Below are 26,955 nucleotides of genomic sequence, written 5' to 3'. Positions count from 1 at the left end.
ATGTTCTATTTGGGTTCCCTCATGAAAATTCTTCACTGCATAAATGAACAAAGAGCAAAAGGAAATGAAGGAGACTGTCCCTATAACTGGGTACAGACAGGTGAGCAATTCTGCTTGAGCTCAGATACAATCTAGCTCCAGCCTAGGAGTTGTATAGTTATATGAGCATAATGCTAAACTTAAACTAATACACTCAGCTTCTCAGCAAGGGTTAGGGGAGTGCTCTGCAGAAAGCTAACACAACCACATGGCTTTTGGATTGGAATTGACATGTTGAGTCAGCAGGACATTAGCAGTTCAGAACTGTGACTGCACCTATGAAATGACCTAACTCCAGGCAGAGAATTGCCTAACCTTAAATAACACTTTTAAAGATGTCCAGATTTACTGTCCTTTTTTCACATTTATTCATCTAGATTACATCTACAATGGTAACTCTTCATGTGTACTTTAAAGAAAATGGTGTCTGTATCTTTCGGCTGAGTAATTTTGCTTCTCTCAAGATGAATTAACTATAAACAGAGGGGGATGGAAATGATCCATATGAACCATAATTTTCATTATTGGTTTCAAACTAATAGGCTTAAACTATCAAAGTCATTTCAAAGCACCCTCTGCCATCACTTTCAGAGGTGTCAAACATGTCCTTTGTAGAAATGGCATAAACAACTAGCACAGTTGTAGTTGAGGGTTTTTTAGTGTCTCCACGCACAAATAACGTTCATGAAATGGATTACAGAGAAGGACGAACATTAACATTTTAGGTTAAATCTTGTGTAAATGGCCAGTTCTCAAATCTTGAGAGAAGCTGATCCCTGGATATGAACTGAGGCATTTGCAAAGGCCTAATCTGAACTGTGGAAGAACAAAAAAAGATTCCAGTTGTAGGGGACAAAAATAAACTATTTTCACATTTGCTATATTTCTAGTATTTTCAGTATATAACCTTTTAAACTACATTTGACATCCTTGCTGTCCCTAAATTCACAGGCTTAAAAAGTCATAATTTACAGATAAGATTTTCTAGCAGTATTTCAACATTCCAAGTTAGTTACTACTTACTTGTCTCTCAGATAATTATGTCCTATTTGTCCAGAAATGTCTTCTATAGCAGAAAGAATGTGATCGAAGGCCTAGGGAAGTGAAAGTGGAATTAATATCTTTACAGAAATAAAAGGTATTATTAGAAAATAGCTCAATTTATGTCAGGTTAGACCAGGTGACTATGCAGAATAATTTTATTGCTGCTAAACAGATGTTTTTTCCCATTTACAGAAATATTAAATACTATATGCTTTTCTTCAAAGGTCCTGAGCTTTCTAACCAGTTCTTTACAAATTCACTAACTATTCTTGAATTACAAGGGTCTCAGCAAGAAAGTACTTAAGACCCCATTTTAACATTCAATTTTAAGACTCTTTTTATCGACTCATTTTACTATCTCAATTTCTGCCCTATGAAGTACGTCAGCCACTATTAGTGTCGGTGATTAAATCTGTTGAAAAACTTCCCTAGTGTTTCTTTTTAGACATTTCAGGAATGCATCCTTCCCTCAGAGTAGAAGTAGGCACCATTCTTTAGATATCTAGGGCAAAAATCCCATACTGGGTGTACTAGATGGCTGATAGAAATCCTGAGGTTTATAACTCTTGATTCAAACCAAGGCAGCTGCAAGTAGAATTTGGTCTTTTTCTGTATATGGTTGTTAACATTTCACTCTGAACATTGGAGTGATTACTGGAGAATATACAGCATGCTAGGTTTCGAACAACATGGGTGGTATAGATTATTCCTGAATATAATGTTAATTACTACCTCAGGAGATATCTGACATGGAAGTGGAGAAAATGATATTATAAATAAGTTGTCTCCCTCTTAATCCCTGAGAACAGACAGTGCTCCCTCTCTCTGAAGGCTGCAGTTTGTACAGTTCTAGGAGCACTGTGCCTCCTGAATATTCTATTAATATTCTAGGAAGTGGTGAATCAGTACATACAACTTAACAAAGTGTTAGGATTAACATTACTGCTTGGCCTGCACTACTAACTGACGTGTAAAAGTATATTCCATAAATGTAGAAACAGACTGTCTTGTAGTTTAAAAGAAACCTTCACCTGGGGGAAGAATCCTGGTTTTCAAATAGTAAAATATATGAACAGAAATGGAAATTTGAATTGCTGGATAACAAAAGCATAATGTATTTATTCAGTAGTCTGTAAAAGAATTCCTCAGAAACAAACTCTGTCCATCACTAAGTTGTTAATTCACTGCAGGTAACCTCCAATGTGAAAACAGACAAGGTTAGAAGCTCATACAAGAATGTGTTAAAATACTCAATGCAGGATAGCTGTGGAAATCTGAAAAATGTATGAATTAAAGAAGGCCATGAAAGATGTCTTACAGTCTTCCATCCTTTAGCCTATATTTGTATTGAAAATGTATGTTTCCTTTTACTGAATAAAAACTTTATAATGTTGTGTGAAAGTGAATTGGAAGAGATCATGTTTCAAAATCTTTTAAAAGGTTAAAGAAATGCAGGCAGTCACAGCATTCACACTGAACTAAAACTATTACTATTAACATGGAATTTCAGCATATAATTAACATCTGCACTGGGCAGCAGGCTACCTTTCTATGTAACATGCAAACTACGAAGCCTGCTTTCATATCTTTTCCATAAATAAACAATTATTTAAGAAGAAAAAATAAACTTACTTCCACATGCTTTGCCCTAGCAATCTTCAGTCAAACATCCTCCTCTTTTAGATTAAGGGAAAGAAGCATATTCCAGCTGTGCTGTTTCCCCAGTACTGTCAGCCCCACTGAATTCTCAAGTGAAAACCAGAACCTTCAGTTGAGTATCTCCTCACAGGACAAATTACAGCCTACAGATAACTTTTGAAATGTTTGAAGGATTTTGCACTTGAAATTTGATTCTCCCCTCCCTTCCAAAAAGAAATTTTCTTTAATATTTTTTTCTCTTAAGGCACTCTGTAAAAATCCAAAAGTTACCATAGTTTTGTTTAAAAATATCTTACTCTGCCATGAAGTTTCTCATTCAGTTTTGGCTCTCTGTGTTCAGTTTTCTTCACTTGCAGCCACTGTACCAAAGGCTTGATAGTCAGTCCCTAAGGATTGAAACATGATAATAAATACTTAGGAATTATCTTAGATTTTCCTCCAGCTTGTCATTGTTAAAGAGAAATAGAGCATTTTTGTATGTTCTTATACTTCCTCGGTTGATCTCTGTCCCCTTTAGAAGGTAAAATAATGCAATACCCTAACCTCTGGTTACAAACGTTTGAAAAGACACCAACCAGTGGAAAAATATATCTTCTATAAGAATAATATGGTAGTGGAAGGGTTAAAGTGTTTCCTATACCATTGAATGTGATATTTTCTGCACATATCAGGAGTTCGTGACCACAAATAAACTTTCTATAATAAATTTGAGAAAAAATTCCAAGCTGGTATATAATGATATATCTCCATTTAAATTAATGTTGTTTCTTTCAGCCAGAAAGTGCTATTTTGTTTGAATGCTAAATACTTTCTTGTCCCACTGCTTGCTGTTATATTTTGAAACAAGGACTCAGGCTCAGGTAGATCAGCTTAATGACTGTATTTGCCCATAAAAAGGACTGTTCCCTATAGTTATTCACATGAGGTGACAGATGTTTAATCAGATATTAACTTGAACACTATTATTACCAAGCAGCTAAGACTGAACATTTTTTAGCACAGAGGAAATTGTGTTTTGTCCCTTGTGGTGCCATATGAAAACATAAAATAGGATCTTTGTTACTAAAATTACAAATTCAATTATGCTTTCAGTTCAGTGAAATAATATGCAACCTTCAGCTGAGAACTGCTTTAAGTATTCAGTACTTTTGGGGGACTCCTTCTCCTTGCAAGAAGCATACTTAAGAAGTTGAATTACCTGGAAAATAACAGTAAAAAACACAACAATGATAGTTGTGCTGACAAACAGATTTTTCTCTTTCACTTTGTCCTCTTTCAGAAGTACAACGAGAGCAAAAGCAACCGCTCCACGTAGTCCACCATATGACATCACCACCTGGTCTATTATCTCCAACTGGACCATTCTGTAGTGGTTAAGAATCCATGTCTGTAAAACTACACCTATAAAACACAAATGCCAGCATGTCTAGAAATACCCTTATAAAATGTCAATACACAACTGTGTGTAACAGAAACAGTACCACCAGTCTGCTTTCATAACAAATTCTCTACACCATCTACTTCTCCCTCTGTATTGCTACACTGAAAGGAGGGCAGGCCCACTTGGTACCTTCCCCTTTATGTTTAGCCAACGGAATTAGACGTAGCTTCTTCTGTGAGCCAGCAGCTCTTCCGAGAGTGCTGCCCTCTGGCATAGGCACTACAGGTGAAATTCTGCTATGTGCTGACCTTTGAAATTCGCAGTTGAGAAAGAATAGAATTTCTAGCACCATAGTCTGTGCACTAGGGTGCATATGCACTCGGTCTTTTAACAGAAAGAGAAATGGGTTGAAACAGTGTTGATTTAGGCAGTAAGTGTGGTACTCTTTCTTTACAAATCAGTAAAAATGACATTTATGTCATTTTCTTATGGAGGGTTGTGTAGTTATGCTAACACTGTCTTCAGGCCTACAGGTGAGATGCTGCCTGCTGTAGGAGACCTAAAGCTCTAGAAATCACATCTCGCAGAGCTCCCACCATACAGAAGGAAAACAGCTTCACCACTCCTGGGAGTGGCACAGCATGTGTGTCCTACTGCAGCAGGCCAGAACTGTTAACCAGAGCAAAAGAGATATTTCTCTTTTTAGAGAATTTTGAACTTGTGCTAAGGGAAGAGTGTCTTGTGTATATCACTGTAAGCAAGGCCTCTGGTGGAGAGGACCTTGAAAATTAGTTCGTGCCACCAATCTGACTCCTCCAAGGATATGAGAGCTGCAATTACGTAAGGCCCAATATCATCAGGTCTTTAGTAATTTATCAATGTGTAAGCTCAATTATTTTAATGGATGCATATTGTAATTGCTGAATATTTACTATTTAATTACTGATCACACTTATTACAGGATTGTTAACCACTCATTCCAGGAATACAAGAAGTGACAAAGTCAAGATACTGAAAACTTGTTTAAACACCTCATGCACACCAGAGGTTACTGAAAGGTGGCTAAATGAACAATGTTTACAGACTATTTAGAAAGGAAGACATGGGGCTAGGCCCTTCATTCAGCCCAGGAATCTCTAGACAGAATAAAAATACAGAGTCTAGGAAAACTACCAGCTAGAGAGATGCATTACCTTTTATTTGAATTTAATTCAAGACAAACAGGCAAATAAACCATTTTAATCCATTCCCAGATGTAAGTACATATACCAAATCACTATGTGTGTTACTCTCTAGAAGTACTTCATTCTATGCCTTTTTTGTAATTTTAGCCCCTTTGATATTTCACAAAACTGTGATTAAATAGTAGAACTATATAGTTGGGCAAATTGTCATTGGTATTTTGAAATATTTGCAAACTTATATAAGCCCAGTAAATTGACAGTGGGTAATCCCTACCTGCCACAGTCTTATTTACTCAGTTTTTCACCAGTCCCTGGGAATTATTTCTTAAGCCAGAGAACCTGTGGTGTAATTAAGTATGGTGTTACATCACTTTGTGTCTCAAACCTGAAGTCAACCATAAAATTAGCTTAAGACAATCTCTTTATTACCAAATTGAAAGAGCTGAAGGAAAGAGATGGCTGACAGGACTCACATCTTTTGTTAGGCCGCAAGTTAAAGAACAAAGTCCATTTCACTGGGAGATTTTGCCAATACCATGTGCTGGGTCAACAAAGGTTAGCCACTAGGTGATTCATGTTAACTGCTGAGCTAGTCATACCCTCACATGTCATCAACAGTGAAATCCTACTATATTTTCAGCACATGATGAAACTTACTGTAGAGATTTACCCTCCTAACCCCAAACCAACCATAAATTCAACTAAAATAAATGGACTATTTTAAAAGGAACAAGTCTAGAACTCCCAATTTTTTTTTTTTTTTTTTTGGCAAAAGAATATGTGAGTGCATCAACTATACAATGCAAGGACAGGAAGAAGATCATCCCCTTACCAATAACTCTATATACTGAGATGAAGACCAGAGTCAACAGAATAAAAGCTGTATTCCAAGTCCAGATTTTTGGATTTACAGCTGAAATTCCCAGGAACATGAAGATAATAGTTTCTGCTCCACTGGCCATCATTTTCATGGTATATCTTACAGTTGTAGAAGATTGTTCAGATATGTTAGCCTTGACATATTTCTGACAGCAGATGCCGCAGAAAGTTATCCTAGGAAAAAAAAAAAAAAGAATTGTTCAGAAAATATTTGTTGTAACATTTACTGTTATTTCCATCTGTCTGCCACATAGTGATAAAATCCCACCATTAATTCCTAAGAAAAAATACACTCAGGAGCCATTGTGGAGTCTAATCTAGGTAAAAAGTGTATCTCAAACATTCACCCTGAGGTGACCCCAAGAGGTATGAAGACAGCATTTCATTAGATCATAACAGACCTTAATTCTCTTCAGATTACCATAGTGCTTTACATGCAAAAGTTTAAATCTTGTTTACATTAGACACAATCTTAAACTAATGATTTGTTTGCAGTAAGATTTTCAGATTTTGAATATACTCACTGTAGCATCTACAAACATGACAAGCAAAACTGAGAAGAAAGGTATGCCAGGAGTCAATGGATACTAAAAGAAGAAAGACTACAGAGGTACTCAAGCCAAAACAGGCAAGATTTAGGCAAACCTTAACAGGCCAGTCAAGACAGTGAGAGCAGCAGATAATGGACATTCACATAATGCCTTAGAAAAATATATTTTTCATTACAAATTATAGGGAAAGATGTCAATACAAATGGACAACTGTTAGTTATTGAAGTATTATTAGTCACAAAGGAAAGAGTCAAGTCTGTATTTTGCAAAGGAAGTTCTAATGTTGCACAGCAGATACTGGAAAACTTGCATTCTTTTTCAAGGCTGAATGACAGTATGCAAACTATGCATCTATTGCAGTGTGAAGATAGTAATATTCAGCATAAGCTTCATGAGCGTCATATTGTATAGCTGTCCTATATAATTTAGGTCTTTCTTTTCAATGTTTTTAAAAACCATATTCCCTTCTCAGCCCCTTCACAGGCAATAATAAAAAGAGACTTACGCAAGGATAGGGGAAAGAGAAAGCATCTCTGCTGTGAGGTAGGACAAGTAGGACATGATAAACACAAATCCAGGTTCAATGATTCTCACGTGCTTGGTGAAACGACTGACCAATGAGAGCAGGAATGCAAAGAAAATGCCAACCAGTGTCCCACCCAGGCTCACCACAAAGAATGACACTGAAAAAGAAAACCAAACACAGCTTAAACAGTAGAAATATAATGGTTTGAACTAGTTCTCTTCTATTGTATGGCCAGCAAATCAGAGAAAATTTTGGAGGAAACGTCAAAAATTATTTCTAAAATGCAACAACATGAATTGCTTTTGAGCACTTGGTATGTGAATGCAGCATTCTGTAGAAAAAACAAGATTACTTTCTGTTAAGCCTCACCATTTTAGGCTTATTCAAAACCCACTACATTTCTTTGAAAATTTTTTTTCCCACATTCAGTAAACAAATGCTTTTCCAAAAGTATATTATAGAATATGCCAAAGTCACTGTTAAAACATTGATTCATAAGATAATGTAGTATCATGTCATGCTTGGAATGGGAAATAGTGACTAAATTTTTAGGTAAATAACATTTCTTGATAGTCACTGGCAAATGTTTCTTGATAGCAATCAGTTGATAAAGAGTGAGAATGCCCATATGCAATCGCAACTTTCCTGGAATGCAGGGAGAGCATAGGCTGAAACTAAGGATGTGTTATAAAATACAAAGAAAATATGTATAGCTGTCAAGTTTGGTGGTCTCAACAACTGAACTCCACATTTGTTCAGTCTCCTCAGAAGAAAACAAATCTGATTAAGTTTCCCAAATATTCAGGAATATTCACTTAAGACATTCGTCTATGCCACAGGCGTGTGGGAATATGAGTGACAAGGGAAAGGGCTGAAAAGTCTGCATGTGTACATCAATGATGTGATATGGAATTCAATTTTACGTACCTATGCCTTTGACACATTCAATCCCCGTCACATTCTCTGGACCTATTGTAACAAAAGAATCAAACACATTGTACAGCACCTGAAAAGAAAAGTAGACTAACTTAATATTTGCTCCTGAATTAAGCCTATTAAAATAATCTCATTATGGGCCCCAACATTATGAATTCTGAACTTATGTATGACAGAGGGAAATTCTGTGTGGAGGAAGAAGATTTTGCAGATTTTTTAATTTTTCAAAATGGAAAAAATGCAGCGGAGCAAAAAGAAACAATTAAAAAAAAAAAAACTTTCAATTTTTTATTTCAATATGATTTCTATCTATAAGAAGCATTGCTACATCTAGATGTCTTTTCTAAAGCACTTCTCACTCTAAAATCCAGGTATTTGGCAGATTTATTTAATCACCTGTATAAGATAAATAAGATACTTAATAAGATAGTAATAAGATGCTAATAATAAGATACTGGATTGAAATAGGTTAAATATACATAAAATAAGTTGAACACAAAAGAGAATAAACTATAATAATTGTACTAATGCTTTTAAAATAATTGACCAACAGTGATAGTGCTGAAAGTAAAGAATGCCCATGAGTAGATACGCACAGATGATACATTATTTCATTTAAAGGGAAAATACACTTCAGAACAAACCCTCTAGAGTTTGGGTGACTTTGAGATATATAATTTACTTACCACGGTTACAGCATCATTCAGAAGCGATTCTCCAAAAACAATGATGAATAGAACTTCGTTGACATGGACTTCTTCAAACACTGCCAGAACAGCTACAGGATCCACAGCAGCAATTAAGCTGCCAAACAGGAGGAAGTCCAGCAGTCCAATATTCAGGTGGCCTTCAAAAAAAAGCAAATAAGTATAAGCAGAGTCAGCTCTGTATTATCTATAGTAGTGACAGACTGTGATATTACAGATAATGCAAAATCCTTGAAAACAGGGATCCTAAGGCATCAACTGTAAAGCATGGCACAGAAACTACTTAACAAGTTCTGCATTGTGTCACCGTGTATCCTACAAGGTTTGTTGCATCCAGCATTGGCCCATGTGGACCAAAGTTGATTCTGGGAGCAGTACAGTCCTGTTCTTATGGCAAGGCACTTGAGATCAGTATTTCCAGATCTAAACTGGCTTTGTATTTGTGTGTGGTATGGTTTATCTAACTTGAGTAAATTATCTCAGGGTAACTGAGAACTGACAAGATGGTAAGAGGAATATACCAGTACTCCTGAAGTAAACGTTCCAAAATACTTCATGCCACAGGCCACTTAGCGACTCTTGGTCACTAAGAAGTGCTACAGTGGGGCTTAACCGCACTCAGTGCAGTTAAACACCACTTGTGGCCTCCTTATTCAAGTAGACATTCATTGATAGGTGCAGTTAAGCCACTTCTTCCCAAATTATGATTCACGAGGCCACTGTTAAATTGTCCACAAGTGGACCATAAAAATAGATGGACTAAAATGTACCTCAACATTGTTTTGTAGCCCCGTTAGGAATTTTGGCAATTATTTCCAAAGTTTTGGAACTACAAAACTCTGGTGACAAAGTAACACAGTATTTATGTAATTTTTTTTTAATCTTCTTTTAGTTATTAAGGTTATTTTGTTCAGTTGTGCAAACAGACTGAGACAAGCATCACTATTATTTTAAAAGTAACAGAAAAGGGAGAGCCACAAAGATTGCTTTGCTCAGCTTCCTAAGTATCTTGCAAAATTTACCCTCTTCATGTAATCAAGAAAGAGTGGTGTCCCAGTCTTTTTTTTCTGGGGAACAGATTTTTGAAAGGGTAGAGAACAGGAAAATTCCCTTTGTGTTCATTAATGGATGGAGGAGGAAGCAAGGTTCATTAAGAGGTGATGAAGCACAAAATTATATGAGGAAGAGCAAAGAAGGAATATGTTGAGTTCATTCATTAGAACACAGTGCAGAGACCCATGCCCAAAATTAATAGACAGTTGTATCAGGCATGTTTTCTACAGGTGAGGGAGAAATCCATCTGATTAAATGATTTGGAAGCATGAGTCAGACAATGATAATCAGTAGCTGCAGCCAGAGTATCAATATTGCCTGTAAGGTACTTCCAGAACAACATGGCCACTCCTCTAGCAAGAATGAGATAATTTTTCAAATCCAGAATATTTAGTGCTTGGAAGGTAATTGAAACAGAAGCTAGATTCCAAATATTTTTGATACAGAATGGCATGGGCATATTTACTCAAGAGAAGGACACTTACATGGGCAGTCAGAGACAGGAGTAGACAACACCCTGTGGTACACGACAATGGCAAATAATCTGGGGGAGCTGCAGAAGTACATATTCTCTTAGCTGCTGTCTGCCAATCTACATCTACAATGCATCTACAATGTTTTCCAGACAGTTTATAGGGACCTTGGTAAGGCCCTGAAAACAGAAATTCATATTTCTGTTTCACAGATGTATAACTACTTCATATTTTCAAAAAGGGAAATAGTCTTGTTCACTCTTGGACATATTGGCTATGAATGAGAACTGAATCTATCCATTTTAGTGTGAGAGAGGGGCTGAAGCAGTGAGCTGAAGTCTGCCAAAAATTCTGAGAACGGCCTTGAACCTGAATCTAAATAATGCTTCCATCAAATGTTGTCCTTCTCTGCCATGCTTAAGGAAGGAACAAGCCCAATGACGATAACTATCAGATATCAGGGTACAACAGAATGTAAGCTTTTAAAATAAATTGGCTCACTGAGATTGCTTATCTTTTTTATATGTTACTAATTATAATCATTGGTACATTCTTTGAAGACTTGCAAAGCTAGTGAGCAAATATTTATGGAAAGGTTAGGACACATCTATAATTCCTACAAAGCAGTGTCAAGAGGCATGGGGTTTCTAAATCAGACTTTTATTTAGACTAATAATGCAAGTTATTTCCAAATGATACATAACCATTGCTTCCTCCAGCTCACCAGAGTCTGGAGTGACTAACTGACAGCAGTGACACCTGAGCAAGATAAGTTCGCTGGGCCCAGTTTAAGACTTCTACACATACTCAGCATGTTGTTGCTATGACCTAGATTGTACAGGAAAAGCTTTTCTAAGCATTAGTCACAACCACAATTATTCCACAGAGAAGTGCTGCATGTCTTAGTTCTCCAGCAGATGGTGAACTGCTGGAGTTAGGTGCAATCAGCCAGGAAGATTTAGGATTAGATACTTCTTCCTATTCTGTGAAAGCAGACTAGTATGGCTGTTAGTTAATTGTTAAGGTGCTGATCTTTTAATTTGACTTCTAAAGAAGGATTTCTTTGTTATTATCACCTTCTCTCTTTTTCTTCTGCAAATTATAATATCTGTAAGGATATTGAATGCAAACAAAGAGCAGCTTTTATGTTTATTTATGTAGGAAATCTATGTAATCCAATTTGGATTATGCACTCTCATATTGATGGACAGGACTACAGGCCCATTCAATGGTAAAGTTGGAAGCAATTTGTTTTTGGCTCATCTTAGTCTGTAGTGGATATACATTCCTACATTTTAATTATATTACTTTTAGCATTATTCACTCCAATTGTAGAAAAAGTGGGGTAGAAACAAAAATATGCCATAGAACTTCAACCAGAGGCTGCTATGAACTCTTCTAGAAATTAACTAAGCGTTCTCCTATCTTCAGCAAGTAAGTAACAACAGCAAGGCTTTCCACAAAGTGTGGTGCTCAGATCTTGCTGACATCTTGGAGGTCAACACAATGTATTTACTGGATTAGTAAGTATGTATCATGTAGATATCTGAAAGTCCTACTTAGCTTTGCTGGAGAATGACATAGTTTGAATCAGGGACAGGCTTCTCTGGCCTTTTCCATAGCTGAAATTAGAACTCTAGTAGGTTATAATATGTCTTGGTGGTAAAGACAGGTCCCCACAGTATACTAATTAATGCTCCTTCTAAACATTTAAATTTGCCAGGCAGGTCAGTTTATTGTTTGCTTTTGTTAACTTCCCTATTTTTAGCTTGTAGAGCTTTAGCTGTGACCTATGGTAGGAGCTGATTCTCCTCTTTAACTGTAAGCTTAGCATTCTAGTATATACTGTCACTGAAAGACTTGCATAATGATGAAGCAGAACATGTAGCTATCAAATACAGCTTTTACAGTTAGTCGAGAATTGTTTACAGATTGGGAAGAGAGCAAGAGATTAATGGATTTTTCACTTAAAATTTTTGGGAAAACATTTGACTTGTCCATTTCACATGTCATAAAGAGGTCAGTGCTTTTCCTTTAATGATTTTTATCAACATTTTAAAAAGTAATCATCATTCATTATATTTCCCAGAACAGGATGCTAATAAAATATTTTTGGTCATATTTTTTAAATTGTTCCAAGCGGCTTGGATATTTAAAGAAAGAAATCCTTGTCCAATCTGTTGCAATAGTGATATCCCTTTGTCATCTTTTTTGTTCCTGAAAACCTGTATTTAACTATAAATGTGAAATTGTGGATGCAATATACCGCGCCTACAGGCTGAAAGCACATAAAACATCTTACCTACCTATAAAAGCCAATAGTGTCTCCATCTGAGCTGTCACCTTTGTATTTTCTAAAGAAAAATTGTTACTTATAAAATGTGAGTTATACTAAGGTAAATATCTAAAATGTAAGCTAAATCTATCATAGATGTCTATATTACAAACATCTGCAGTTATGTAAGATGAGTCTCATATGAACAAGTCTGTGGTCTAGTTCTTCCAGACTGGGATTTTCAAATAAGGACAATACAGGTTTTCCTTAAAATGGATGGAACAGATATCCCAATCTTATGCTTAGTTTCAAGGAACCCAGCCCCAAATTCTGCTGCTTCCCTGTGCTGGATAATGGGAGCTGGTTTTGAGGCTGGAAAACTCTACTATGTTATCTTCTGTAATAATCGCCTAATAGCTTAATTCTTCATCACAAAAATGTTCTCTGCAACATCTGCAACTTCTGACATTTGAGGCACTCTTTTTATCTGGACTGAAAAGGATGTCTGTGGTAAATTGCTCTGAGTCGATTTCGCACCACTGTGGTTAGAGAACAGCCCCATGACTAGCTGTTGAGCCTTTTGTACAACACAACATACCCCTTGCGGTCTTGAGCCACTCAGTCCAGGATCTCAGCACTGGTTGCCAAGAACAGATGAGCAGAGTGCACAGTCACAGCAGCACACTATATCTGTACTGCTCTCAGCAGCACTCAGACGTGCCCTGTAAGTACTTTCTGTAACTCACTAACCTAGGAGAATTTTGTCCTAGAAGGGCTCTTGAGCTTCTTCAGTACAGACACTAAAAAAACATAGATAGGATGCCTGTTTCAAAACACATGCAATCCACATACAATGTGAATTATTGTTCTTCAGGTGGCAGTACACAGCTTATGTGCATGCCACACCTGCTGAGGAGATTAAATTGCTGTTCCGTGCCTCTTCTACCAGCCCCATGCCCTTATATTGTAGTATAATTAAGACAGTGTGTCTTACATGTGCTACTTGGCTCTCTAAGTCTTCAGTTACAATTTCCAGCCTCAGAAGACAAAAAGACATGTTTCATGCATACATACCCACTCAGCAATCATTGCTTACTTAATATTAAAGCTGACTGAAGGAAGACAGTTCCATTTCACAGTAACTTTGAAGGTTTCTATCACAGCAGAAAGAAACAAGCCCTTCAGAGTGTATTTTTGTCCAGATATCCATTAGCAGGATGAATCCTGAGCTTTATCCTGAGAGTGTACACACACATTTGTAGCAGGGAAATATGAGAGACACAGGTTCAAGTCCCTTTTGTGCTTGCTTCAAAGAAGATTTCTCAGATAATTCTTAAATTTGGTAAATATATTACAAATTGCTCCCATTAAAATTGTATTTTTCTGCCAAAAAGAGTTGTTAAGTTGTAAAATATCACCCATGTAACAACTTGCATACAGAAGCATTCACAATTGTGCCTTCACAGATCGAACTTACCCATTATTCCTGTCTGATAGACACCATAGAGAGATAAACCAGTTGTGGCAGCATTCCAGACTGTCCCAATGACAGCATACAAAAGAATGGAACCAAGATTTCCAAAGAACAATCTATTTGGCATAAAATATCCAGCATCCAAAACAATGGGGGGCAGCAGATAGAAGAAAAATACAGTTGGTGTAAGGGCGAAGGAGGCAATGTGATCTGCTGCCCATACAATGCCACCGAGGAAGAGACCAAGAACAATCAGCAGAGCACTCTCTGGAACCACGCGAGTGACTTTGTGGGACAAGTGGAAAACTGCAAGGAAAGAGGAAAACAGTTTGTCAGAAATGGAATGGAGAAACAATTTGAGCAACAACTGTTGTTAGCTGGCAATTTTTACTTCACACAAACTTCCTGCTTTCATTGTTATTAGACCCAAAAACATGCATGGAATGCATAGGATACAGACAGTGTCAGAACCCAGCCACTTACAAAATAAAATAAAAAGGTTGATTTTCAGATCTTACCCAACATATTTCAACTTATATGAAACCAATATTCCATGACATCTATTTCCTTTATTGGATTATCTTCTCCATACAAGATCTGTTTAGGGAAAGATGGTGTTCTGTGCAAAGCAGTAAGTGCAAGACTGAAAAGAAATGGTAGAAGTGCTAGAAATGTATGACTTTATGGTTTATTTCTGTATCTAAAAGTACACACCTGACTTCCCAACATTTGTCTTTAAAAATGATCACTGTACTAGAAGGTTTATTGGAGGATGGGAGAAGAATGCTGAAAGAAGAACTAGTTTCAAGTCAAGTCTTTTAAAATTTATGAAGAATATTATATGACAATGTAGCCTGCAGCAGGAGCAGAATGGAGCTGATATCATGGGAGATCCCTTTTGGGCCTTTTCCTCAATATCTCCCTAGTAAGGATTTCAGTTAATTCAGAGGCTTTCTGGAGGAATGGGAACTTTAGTGGTGCTTTCTTCATATATAGATATATTTGTAGGAAATGGTTCTGCAACAGGCTACTTCCTTTTGTATAAACAGTGTCATAAAATCTGTATCTTACAGTAGTATGTCAAATCTATTAATAAATATGAACAGTATATGGTATCTATCATTAAAAAATATGTAATGGTATGGTGTGGTAAGACTATTAAACTAGCCAATAATTAGAGGGAGAGAAAATTACAGAGTGCCATGAGTGAATCTAAAGAGACAGAAAGATGGCAAGGCCAAGACAGAAAAAATAGACTGTTCAAGATGACAGAAACACAAGTCAGACTGCAAATATATGTGGCAACATATATTTATAGTGCACTTGTCAGCTATCAGATAAAAGGAAAAAAAGCAGAGAGAAGAACAGAGAGAAGTCAGTCAAGTCTACAAAGAAAGATGGAACATGGAAAAGGAGGAGGTGACAAAGGTGTTTGATAATATGGAAACACAGGTGTGCTAATTGAATTTCTTGGGATTTCTGTGAGCTTTTCCTTCAGTTTGTCTTGAATATTGGTGTATCCATCCCAGATGGTCTGAACCCTGGCACTTTGTGATGCTGACCCAATAAATGGGATTTTACTTATATAGCTTTGTGTTGAAAATGTGAGTTTCACTTTAGGAAGAAAATTCCACTAGAAGTCACCGAGTTTCTCCTGGTTTGAGCATCAGCCTAGAACTCTGTTGAAGCTTTTACAATGCTAATGCAAGTTAGCTCAAAACTAGTTTGGACAAGAAGCCATTATTAAGAATTCCAGCCTTTTAAGGTATAGTGGAATAATCTTTCCCATGGCTATGCACAGAACTTAGACCAGGTTCCTTTACTGAAAGACCATTTTTTTCCTCCCAGCCAAGTATTTGTCCTAGTCAAACATTTACTAGTTACCTTTTAGAGTGTTTTAAGGGCCCCATTCCTGAACTGTCTGTCTTCATCTTGGCTGCATCTACACAGGCAATGTTAGAAGCATCACCCATCATTATAGTAGCCCCACAATAAAATGGTTCCTACTAGTTGTATAACCTCCATGGCCTCATCAGAATGGAAAACACGAAAGGACAAATGACAACGGCCTGCCTATACCAACAATGAGCATGAATATAGATGTTCCTAAGTGTTTGTAGACAAGACTTGAAAACTAAGCCATGTTAGAACATAGCTTCAGAGAGGGATTAATACAACAGCAATCACACGTGAAAGCAAACTGCATTCAGTGAAGTTGGCTAAACAATGCCAGTTTTCTATATCATCTGTGTCATGTAATCAATAGCTGAACGCTTCATAGAAACACTTCATAGAAACAAACACTGTGGTTTTTCCCAGTTAGTTTCCTCTCTTTATAATAAAATCCCTTGGGCTTGCATAAAAAAAAGGAAGAAATTCAATAAAAAACCCCAAACTAGCTACTATTCCATATGTATAAATTGTAGCATTTAACTTCTCAAAAGTCTTTCCTACTGGTCATTCTTGATTCCTTGGATTTCCAGTCAGTGAATTATCAACTAATTTATCACCTCACAAAGTAGGGATTATCTCCTTATCCCTGAAAATAAATGTTGCTGAGCTAGTCTTACTAACCCAAGTCTGTTTTTCCTGCTCTTATGTTTGCAGATAAGCCATGACTACAAGAAGTTAAAGTTAAAAATTTAAAATAAACCTGTGAAGACTTTTCAGAACTAGACATTTGGAAAAAACCCGATGTCCAGCTAAAAGTTCGTATTCTGTAGAATTCTCACCTTTACAACCAAAACCAGTTTCTCCCAGTGAGTGGTGGGAAGCCAACCTGATTTTGGTTATAACACTGTCTCCTCCTAGAAGTTGCATGTTCCCAGTGAATCAGCTACATCATATCTGTCTGTGTTCTCTTTAACTCCAATTGACTGATTATCTGTACCAGATTTTAATGCTATCAGCAATAAATTCTTCTACTCTGTTTAGGAATGCAGGCTGTGGACAGGAAAGTTATTGCATGAAACGGGGCTCTAGAGAAGTCTCTTCACTTTTTTGCATTTGGCCCAAGCAAAATCTGAACACTAGACCGTATTTGTTTTAAGGTAACTGCCTAGCTAATTCTGCAGGCAGATAGTACGCAATATGATTAGCAGAATCCTAGTGTCTATAAACATAGAAATATGTAAAAGGAAAATACCACAACTGATGAAATTCAATGAAATAGCTTTAGACTAAGATGTAATTGGAACTTAGATGATGTTTGAGTTCATGTTTGCACTTACAATGATCGATTTTTTTTTTTCTGGCTATGTGCATAAAATATATTCCGTCAAGATTGTGCATTATGAGTAGTTATTACATTTATAGTAGATAGAAATAGATTAATTCCAAATTCACTCCTTAATGTTTTTTTAACAATTAATTATCCTGAAGTTATGTCCCTAATACATTCTGAGTGTGTTACAAACTGACATAATGTTAGTACATTCATTTCATAAAGTTTGCCTTTACTTGCTTAGGAGAGATCCAGAAATAGTCCCACAAAATGAATTATGTCCCCATGACAAAGTTGAATTGGAAGCTTTAATTACATCTAAATGTCTAGCATGACAAGGTATTTCACCTGACTGAGGAGTAAAATACAATCCAGCAATAATGGACAAGGACTTTAGTTTTATTCTGTTGTGAAAGAAATTACAAATATCAGGAAGAATAGCATGCAGTGCTGCTCAGATAAATAACTCTGTGAGGGACCCAGAGATTAAATTAAGCCTAGTTTCACTTCTGCTAATAATGAAAAGTACATGAATATATTTTAAAGACCAGAGGAAAAGAGCAAAGACAGAAAAATTGTAGCCAGTCCATGGCATAAAAGAAATAACAGTGCACAGGGCAATCTTGTGATCTATAAATTTTAACATTTATCATTTACAATTCATCTGCATAAGTCTAGGCACAGTATTAGTGAAAAAGTTAAACATATGCCTTCCATCCAGTACATGCTAAACCTGGCTTGAAAGTGGGTTGGACTGGCTAGTGCATAAATTGTGTTTAAATTCAAGCTGAGCATCGCTGAATTAGAAGCTTTCTACAAAATTGAGAAACAATTACATAGTATAAACTTCCTGTGAAATTTTTTTCTGACACTTCCTTTGAGATCCAAGAAAAGGGACTGTGACATTTAACGTATCTGATGAGAAAGACAAAACAAATTAGCAAGCTATGATTTGATGGCTGGAACCAGTTTCTTTTCACTCAAAGAAAGAAATATACTTTAAGAAGTAAGGGGTTTTTTGTCCCCTTTTAAAAACACAGTAACTTAGATTAAATCCTTCAGTGGAACTAAGTTCACTGAAGGAATCCTTCAGCATTTAGTGAACTATCTGTTGCTTTCTAAGGCCATCTGAGACTGCTTTGCAAGAAATGATTCAACAGAATAACCTTTTTCTCATTCACTAAATGACATGAAGACAGAAAGGACTGGTTAAATAGCAAGAATAATAAATAAAATAATAATAAAGAAGAGATAATGTACAGTTCATGCTCAAGTAATTTAATATTTGTAGACACACAAAAAAAGTTTTTTGAAGTAGGGCTTTCCCATATTGCTTTCCAAATTATCTCTAATGGCACCTGTTTTAAATGAATACTGATTTTTGCTTATCAAGCAAAACATTTCAATGACTTAGTTCTAGAATTTTGTGCTTTGTTTGCAGCTGAAATGAACAATTGAAGATAGATTTGCCACCTTTTGAAAATACAGCACTGCAAAAATAAAAATCTGAAACTACCTATTTAATATACTGTTAAATTTACGGATTTATATGGTCATTTCAACACTATCTCAAGTGACTAATGACATTTCTATTAACTTTGTTACTGTAAAATCAAGGTCCCGAAAACACTGAAATATTTTTTTCACATAATATCACTGTCCCAGTCAATCACAAAATCTACTGCATGCGCACAGTATGCAACATGTCATCCAGAAAAATCAAGAATTTACTTATAATAATGCTCGTAATTCTCTGCTGAAGTTTCTCTTCCATGTATCTTTGGATAAAATCCAAGGAATCACAAAATAATTTAGATTATTAAAATAGTTTTCACCTCTTTTTTCAGACTTATAATTTCCATAGTTCCCATGAAAGCATAGATATGAATTTGCAAACATTTCTTAACTCCTCCTACCACTGCTAGTGACAGGTGTGGGGTCTACCATATGCTTTTTTGCTAGTGGGTCAAATAGGCACTGATAGTATGCTATTAGTCTTTTTTTCAGTTTTGACTTTCTATTTTCACTTATAAAGATGAAGTTATCATATTAAATCAAACCATGAGTGCTTCTAATTTGAGATCCAAGACTTGATTCTCTGTAACTAGTGAGAACCCTTGCCATTGACCAAAGTGAGAGCAAAATGCTGCAAACTTTTCTTCATGATTCTTTACATTTCCTTTAGAGACGCAAATAATAGTATCTCCAAGGCAGTATATAAGCAGGTTCCTGTAATGGCACAACATAGAAGCTACTTAAGAGAAGGCATGAATAAATTCCACAAGAGACTATTCTGCCCAAAGGAAAATCTTTCTTCTAAACATCTTCCAGCAGTTGGACTCTGACTGGCAAGCACAAAATTTTCATTTCTTATCTTATCTACCTGTTCATGTTGTCCTTAGCATTATAGAGGGGCAATTCTATTTAAAAACTGTTCAGTTCTACCCCTTACGCAGTTTTTTTCAGTAGTGTCTTCTGCAGATATGTGTTATTACTTAAAAAAAATCATAAATCTGAAATATATTCCAATAGCATACATGGAAAAATCTGCTTTACCTTGCCTGTATAATAGCTCAAAGTATAATCAAATACCAGTTTGTGAACTAAATTGATCAAGTATAGCTGGGCAGTAATGCAGTCCAAAAGCCTCTGGAAAGTCCCAATCCATTGTTGTTATGTCGGTCTGCCTGACTAGGGAATGACCACACTGTCTAAAATGTAATATGGAGTATACATTTTCAAGAAGGGATAATTTTGCTTCCACCATCCCTAAAAGGCATGCATTCCTGGCCACTCTCTTCCTCTGTATCTCCACACATTAGTTGCAGCCAGATAGTGATCACAGCTCAGACTAACCAGCTACACCTGCCATACCAAGAAAGAAGCAGTAGTGCTGTAGCAATGCATGATATGGCCTACGCAAGCCCCTGGGCAGAGATTGCAGGATTCATGGTGTACAAACTGTGTGTAGATGCAGAGAACTGTGTATTTTCTGTCCCTTTCCCCCTGTTTTTTACCTGCAAACTCCTTTAAAAGTTTATTTTATATTCTTAGTGTTTGACTTTTTTTTTCTCATTAAGCTGTATACGTAGGAGATCCAGACACCCTGACCTCCCCAACATTTAAAAAGAAGCTGAACAATCCACTGTTTTAAAATTACTTCTAACTCTTGGTTTACTAACAGTCTCATATAATCCCTGGTCTTTATTGGCTGCCTGTAGTGTTTCACTGTGGTCCTCTCATGATGCTGAGGGCAATGTATGTCAGTTTCATTTTGCACATCACCTAGTCCAGACTAATAGTGAATGTTTCTTAAACAATGGACAGTACAAACTCCTTAGGAAACTTCACTGTTGCAATTGTTTAGAAAATTACTTAACAATAATGACCGTTAGTGTTTCTTTTTTATTATTTTTCTTTTTTTAAGGAAGGGTAGCTCTCTTCCGCTCTTCAGTCACCTTGTCTTCTGTCTGATGGGCAATTTTATACTTCTACAGCTTTAATCTCAAATTTCTCCAGAGGTCTTGCTACTTGTCCTTAAGTATTTGGTGTTAATTGCTATCTATTTCATATATTTTTCAAGAGCACACTCTTCTGATAAGTCCACTTTCTTTTTACTCCACTCGTCTACTCAGAGAAGGGTTTTGATCCAATTTCCTGTATAATTAAGTTTCCGGTATTTATATTTCTTTTATCTTTTGTTATAGCTCCCTTTACTTCTCAACAGTCCTGGCCACCTACTAGTTCTCTAATAAACTTCCTGCACTTGCTATACTTGATTTCTTTATGCTCATATGTCTTTCATTTTCTGCTCTATCCTTGTAACTCTTATTATTTTCACAACATGCCCGTTTTGCATCCCTGTGCATTGACCTCAGTTGTACTGGATCTCTTTTTTAAGACCTCCTTCATGACTTGACTGCATAAGTTTTCTACCCTTGCCACATTACCAAACACATAATTTCTTGCCTGCATAGCCGTAGGCATACCTTCCAACTAATTACAGTTGCTTATGTAGTCTGCACAGAGGATCTAGGAATTTTAATTATGACCATAAGAACTAGAAGAGCTATTTGGTTTGTAGCCAGGCCCTCCATTATCACACCATCACATTGGCTCCAGCTACGCCTATGTGAAGGCACACCAGGCTTCATCACATAGTTAGAGACTTCATTGTGATTTCTAGCCTGAACTTGTTCACAGCTATTTTATATCAATTTTCCTTTGTGACAGTGATATCAATTTTCTTAAATAGTTTTTTCCTTAATGTTAAATCCTTCATTTCCTATTATATAAGCACAGAGAGAAACATATTCTCTTTTTGTTGCTTGTCTTTGCTTTGCTAAACTTTGTTAAACCACTTATTTTCAGTCTTCACTGCAGCTTTCTCTGTTTATTTCAATCGGAGTTCACCTTTGTGGACTCAGAGTCATCAGAAATATGGACCGCATTCTGCGTGAGTCACAGTAGAAGCAGGTCCAACAGCATTAATAATTTCCCATCACAATCTATAGTTCAGCTACATCCTGGGTTCATTATCACATTGGTGACTCACCGTCATCCTGTATCCACTTCATATAGATGTGTACCTCTCTTCTCCTTCTCATTCACAACCCCATGTAGAAATTCTTGTCACTGGTCCCTGAGTGAAACTGCCCTTGATATTACTGTATTTCATCCCTTCCCCTAGTCCTCAAGATTATATGTTTTTTCTACTATAATAGCCAGATCTACATGAATACGGATAATGCCTTGGGAAACATGTCATCAGAAACCTTCAGTAGGATGCCTCACCTCTTTGTGCAATGGCAATTTAAAAAAAAAACAAAACCCTGCATAAGACCAGTGCAAAAAATAAACTCTAGTGACTTCCACAGATAACCTTCTTATAGTTTCATACTATCTTGTCCTTTCCTTACCCACCCAGTAACTGTTCTACCTCCTGTCTTATTAACAGATGAATTTAGGCCTAAATCAAGGGAAGAAAATCTTCCATTGTGTTCTAGAAGTGGTTCAGTTGAAGCAAGGATTCAAAACATTAGGGAACTGCTTTTCTAGTCTGTCCAGGAAGTGTTTGAGTAGACTTGACATGGCTGAAGCTGATCATTATTACTTGTATTTGCCTTTCTAATCTTTATCAACAAAGTGCGCTCAGGTTTTTTTCCTGGTCAGGAGACTGATAGCATACTTTATAGTCTTTTAGATTCTGTTCTGTGGACCTTGCAACAACGGTATTCTGCAAGTCTTATGCATTGATTTTGCCATTTTGAATTGTTTATGTACAAGTGGTACAAAACCCTTAAAGAAAAAGGGTTCTTTTTCTTCTAAATAATATTACTTAGACATATCTTAAATTATGTTATTAATCAGTACCTTATACCTTTACCAAATCCAGCAAAATTTGAAAGATTTATTGAAAAAAACTCAGATATATTTTATATCTCAGAGATATTTTATATCTGAAGAAACTCAGAAATATAATATACATATGTTGTGTAACAAGCAGTAAAAGCCATTTTTGGTATAGGTCCTTGGGTACTGCCTTAAAATATACTACATGAACATGACTATTAATACCATTCATACTTTATCTTGGGCATACTTCTCCTAAGCAAGGCACAAAGTCCTTCATATTTTACTTGTTTAGATGAACTGGTTTGAGTTTGGTTTTATCCAGCTCAAGAAAGCTTTCTTTATTTGTCACATATGTAATGATCACCATTTACAAAGTGTACAGCATTGTAATGAGCTCATTAAACAGGAGATTTTAGGTCGCTGGTCTTTGTAGGTGAACAATTAACAAAATACATTAGCAATTAAAAATGCAACCAACATACAGGTCAAGGTTCCCAGTTGATAGGTCATAACATAACAAGATAGCCCCAAGTCAAATTCAAAGTGTGTGAGTAAGCAACTATTACCTCTATAAGCACTTAGAACATAATGAAGTTTAAAGAGTCAGGTACAGTTTATCATAATTGTGCCAAATAGTTCTTTTTTGAAGGAGCAGTCCCACTGCAGTGCAAGTGTGGTAGCATTTGGCCCTTATGGAACTGAACGGCACTGAAAGAAAAATGGGAACAGTCAAAAATAATATTTCAAAATGAGAGCAAAGTACACATTAGAAACACCTTGAAGTACAGTAGAGGATATAAAACAGGACAGCAAAAGCATCATAAAACTGCTTCATTTCCTATGCAAAGTATTAGAATTAAGTTTGAAAGACAATCTTCTTGCTCAAGTTAATATTCCTCACAGACTGAACTCAGACAAGGGTTACTATGAGTTTTCTGTGTTTAGGATGCTGTCAGTATATGACATCCCATACTGAATACAAATATAAAAAAGCACAGCTGAAAGGTATCACATACTAGAGCTACTCTGTATACAAAAGAATAAAAATATATTTCTGTCATAACCTCTTCCAATTACATGTTAAAGGGTCAGAAATAACTGTAAGTAGAATTAGTAGTAATTTTCTGATCACTAAGGTAGTTTTGACTAAAATGATTGCCTGAGGGCTAAAAATCTGTCTGATTTTGCAGTATAAATTAAAAAAACATTTTGGGGAATGAAAACAAGGTAGAATTTACTTTCTGTTAATGGTTTACATTGCAACTACTCCAGCTTTAAAATTATCTTTAAAAAGTAACTGAAATTTATTGACAGACAGTGAAAATAATTTTTTATTTTTAAAATACCAAACTATTTTCCAGTAACATGGGAAGAACTGAGTTAAATAAAGAAATGCCAAGAAATGCTGAGTTAATTCATTTCACACTATGAATTTTAGAAACTTTTTTCCTTTTGACCTTCACTTTCATATGATAAATGAATTAAAACAAACGTGTCCTTTTGGGAATGTTTTGGCTTTTGCTCATACAGGTAAAGAACTGCAAAGAAATGGATTACTAGTAATATATGGAAACAGTTGTTCTGGTGTCATGATAAATTGTGTAAAGAATTACCAAAGCCTGACCAGAAAACAGAACCAGTTCTTCTCCTTGGTTCAGGTCCACTGTACAAAGAAGAAAAAGAAGATGAAGAAGAAATAATTTAATTAATCCCAATAGTAGGTTGAAAATCTGAAAATTTCTTTATGCTATAGGGACTTCCTGTTCTTTCCCAGTACTGCTTCTTGCAGGGCACAGTAGGGATTGCTGCCTGTTAGGAAGGGCATAAGTGACATAATTAAAGCCTAAGGGCTAGGGGGAATAGCTATGAAGGCTGCTCCAAGTCATGGGGTAAGAAAGCACTTTTTTTCAAGCCTTGGTAGACTGCCTTGCTTCCTGCTCCCTACATTCCACCCTGGCAAGATTTTACTTAGTACAACTGGAATAGCATGGGATTACAGTGGAAGTATTCCTGATTACAGCAGTAAATTAAATAAGCATTAGGGTATTCACATTTAGCAGTGATGCTCACAGACAAAAAAAAAAAAATCACAAATGTCAAGTAACTCTTGCTTAAAACTGAAAACAAGCTTAATTTGAGAGAATTTAAGAAAACACACCTGGCTAGTTTGCACTGAAAGTGAATACTACTGTGCACCCTGCAAGGCTTCAAAATTTGGCCAGAGTCTTATGTTGGAGGAAAGGCTCCAGCAGCTTGATAAGAGAAAAGTTTCATGATGGATTACAACTCTTGTACGTAATTTCAGAAATTCAGGTATGTTGTTTACCTGTGCTAGGAATTTGGTAATCTCAGATTTTCAAGATGAGATTATTTTTAACTAACAAGTTAGAAACATGTTTAAGAGAAACACTCCCTATTGCCATAAGGTGTCCAGAATGACAACAGATAAAGGATAGAGTCTTTTCCTAAGATTTTTACAGAGCTGTGGAAGCTCCTCAGTGAAGAATTTGAGATTCTAAAGCTTTGTCAGGAAATGGAGAAGCAAGTAGAAACATTTTTCTATAAGAATGCTGGTGAAATCACTTGTCACTCACCTGTTTCTCCATATATGTGGAGTTTTACTTAATGACAGAATGGCTCTTTTAACATCAGTAGTGCTAGTCAGAAAGAAGATGGTAAGGAACTGAGCAAGGTGATATGTGGGAAAGAAATAGGCAAGGATTCTCATGTTACAATACTTGCACACTACTCTGTCTATTTGTTCCACAGAAGGTTAAGAAAGCACCATTTTCACTAATCAAGCCTGGGAGTTTCTGACTTAGGCAATAGAGAGCAGAAAACTTTACATTCTTCCTTACTGAATGCACTCATTCCTGCCCATAAAGGAAGTAATCTTGCTCAGAAATCCAGGAACATGGTTTATTGTTCCACAGATTTAAGAAGAGCAAAGAGGAGCTTAATTTATATCACTCTAATTTGTTCTTGCAAATGGCTCTGAGATACTATCATTCAATGTGCTTTAACATGGCTTTTAATTTTTGTCCTTACAGCTTTTTCTGATGAAGTAATACGTTAACTCTCATACCTTCATTATCTCATTTGAGAGGTGAAGTACATGATGATAACAGCAGAAGAACAGCAGTTTAAGTAGCATCCTTATACTGCAAAATGTAATACATGGAAAATAGGTTTGATGTTTTGAAATGGGGTAGGAAGGTGATGATCATGAGACAGATGTTTTTTCAGTAATGCATTTGTGTTTTGTAGTGTATGTAGTAGGGAAAAATGAGAAAGGTTAGCATGCAAAAGGAATTTCACAAGGAGATTAGTTTAAAGTTATTTTCCACAGTGAAGAAAGAAAAAGGAGGGGAAAAAACCAACTTGCTTAAAGCTGTATTGGAAGTAGCTCACAACTCAAACCTTTTAGTTACTGAAGATGGCTGCTTGTTTGAAGAAAAAAGGAGGGTAGAAACCAGAGACAAATCTCTTGCTAACTAAGAACATCCTAGAATATCACAGACATAGACTAAACATGATACACATTACAAAGTCATACTAACATAGGATTCTTTGCTTTATATACGAAAATGTCCTTATGTAGTCATATCCCTTCTGACATGGGATAAAGATTTTGCATATATTCCTAAAAACATCTGTGCAAAAATTCATTTTTGGGGACCAGTAAGAATTCAGTATCAATCAAATGTTACAAGTAGTATATGCACAGTAGTGCCTCTTTTGGTCTTCTTGGAAATCACATGTATATGAGCTAAACTTCAGTACAATCATAGAATAGTTTGGGTAGGAAGGGACCTTTAAAGGTCATCTGGTCCAGACTGGACCTGCAATGAGCAGGGACATCTTCAACTAGATCAGGTTACTCAGACCCCCATCCAACCTGACCTTGAATCTTTCCAGGAATGAGGCATCTACCACTTCTCTGGGCAACCTGTTCCAGTGTTTCACCACCCTCATTGTAAAAAATTTCTTCCTTATATCTAGTCTGAATTTACCCACTTTTAGCTTAAAACCATTACCCCTTGTCCTATCGCTAGGGTCCTGCTAGAAAGTTTGTCCCCGTCTTTCTTATAAGCCCCCTTTATATATTGAAAGGCCACAATAAGGTCTCCCCAGAGCCTTCTCTTCTCCAGGCTGAACAACCTCAACTCTCTCAGCCTTTCTTCATAGGAGAGGTG

General features: G+C 36.3%; 1 protein-coding gene across 1 annotated transcript in view; it reads right to left on the bottom strand.

Moving 5' to 3' along the window:
• SLC9A3 (solute carrier family 9 member A3) overlaps positions 1-26,955 on the bottom strand; it is a 49,850-nt gene that overhangs the window by 10,176 nt on the left and 12,719 nt on the right. Inside the window, exons 2-9 of the mRNA XM_072851408.1 lie at positions 14,185-14,487; positions 8,886-9,046; positions 8,191-8,269; positions 7,243-7,420; positions 6,140-6,360; positions 3,941-4,143; positions 3,039-3,128; positions 1,063-1,133 (exon numbers count right to left, since the gene is read on the bottom strand). Coding sequence (XP_072707509.1) covers positions 1,063-1,133; positions 3,039-3,128; positions 3,941-4,143; positions 6,140-6,360; positions 7,243-7,420; positions 8,191-8,269; positions 8,886-9,046; positions 14,185-14,487 — 1,306 coding nt within the window. The remainder of the gene's footprint in view (positions 1-1,062; positions 1,134-3,038; positions 3,129-3,940; positions 4,144-6,139; positions 6,361-7,242; positions 7,421-8,190; positions 8,270-8,885; positions 9,047-14,184; positions 14,488-26,955) is intronic.

The sequence above is a fragment of the Ciconia boyciana genome, chromosome 2 (genome assembly GCF_034638445.1).
Source record: "Ciconia boyciana chromosome 2, ASM3463844v1, whole genome shotgun sequence".
Classification (NCBI taxonomy): Eukaryota; Metazoa; Chordata; class Aves; order Ciconiiformes; family Ciconiidae; genus Ciconia; species Ciconia boyciana.
The sequence above is the reverse complement of the archived record's forward strand: the minus strand, read 5'-3'. Positions and strand labels throughout refer to the sequence as shown.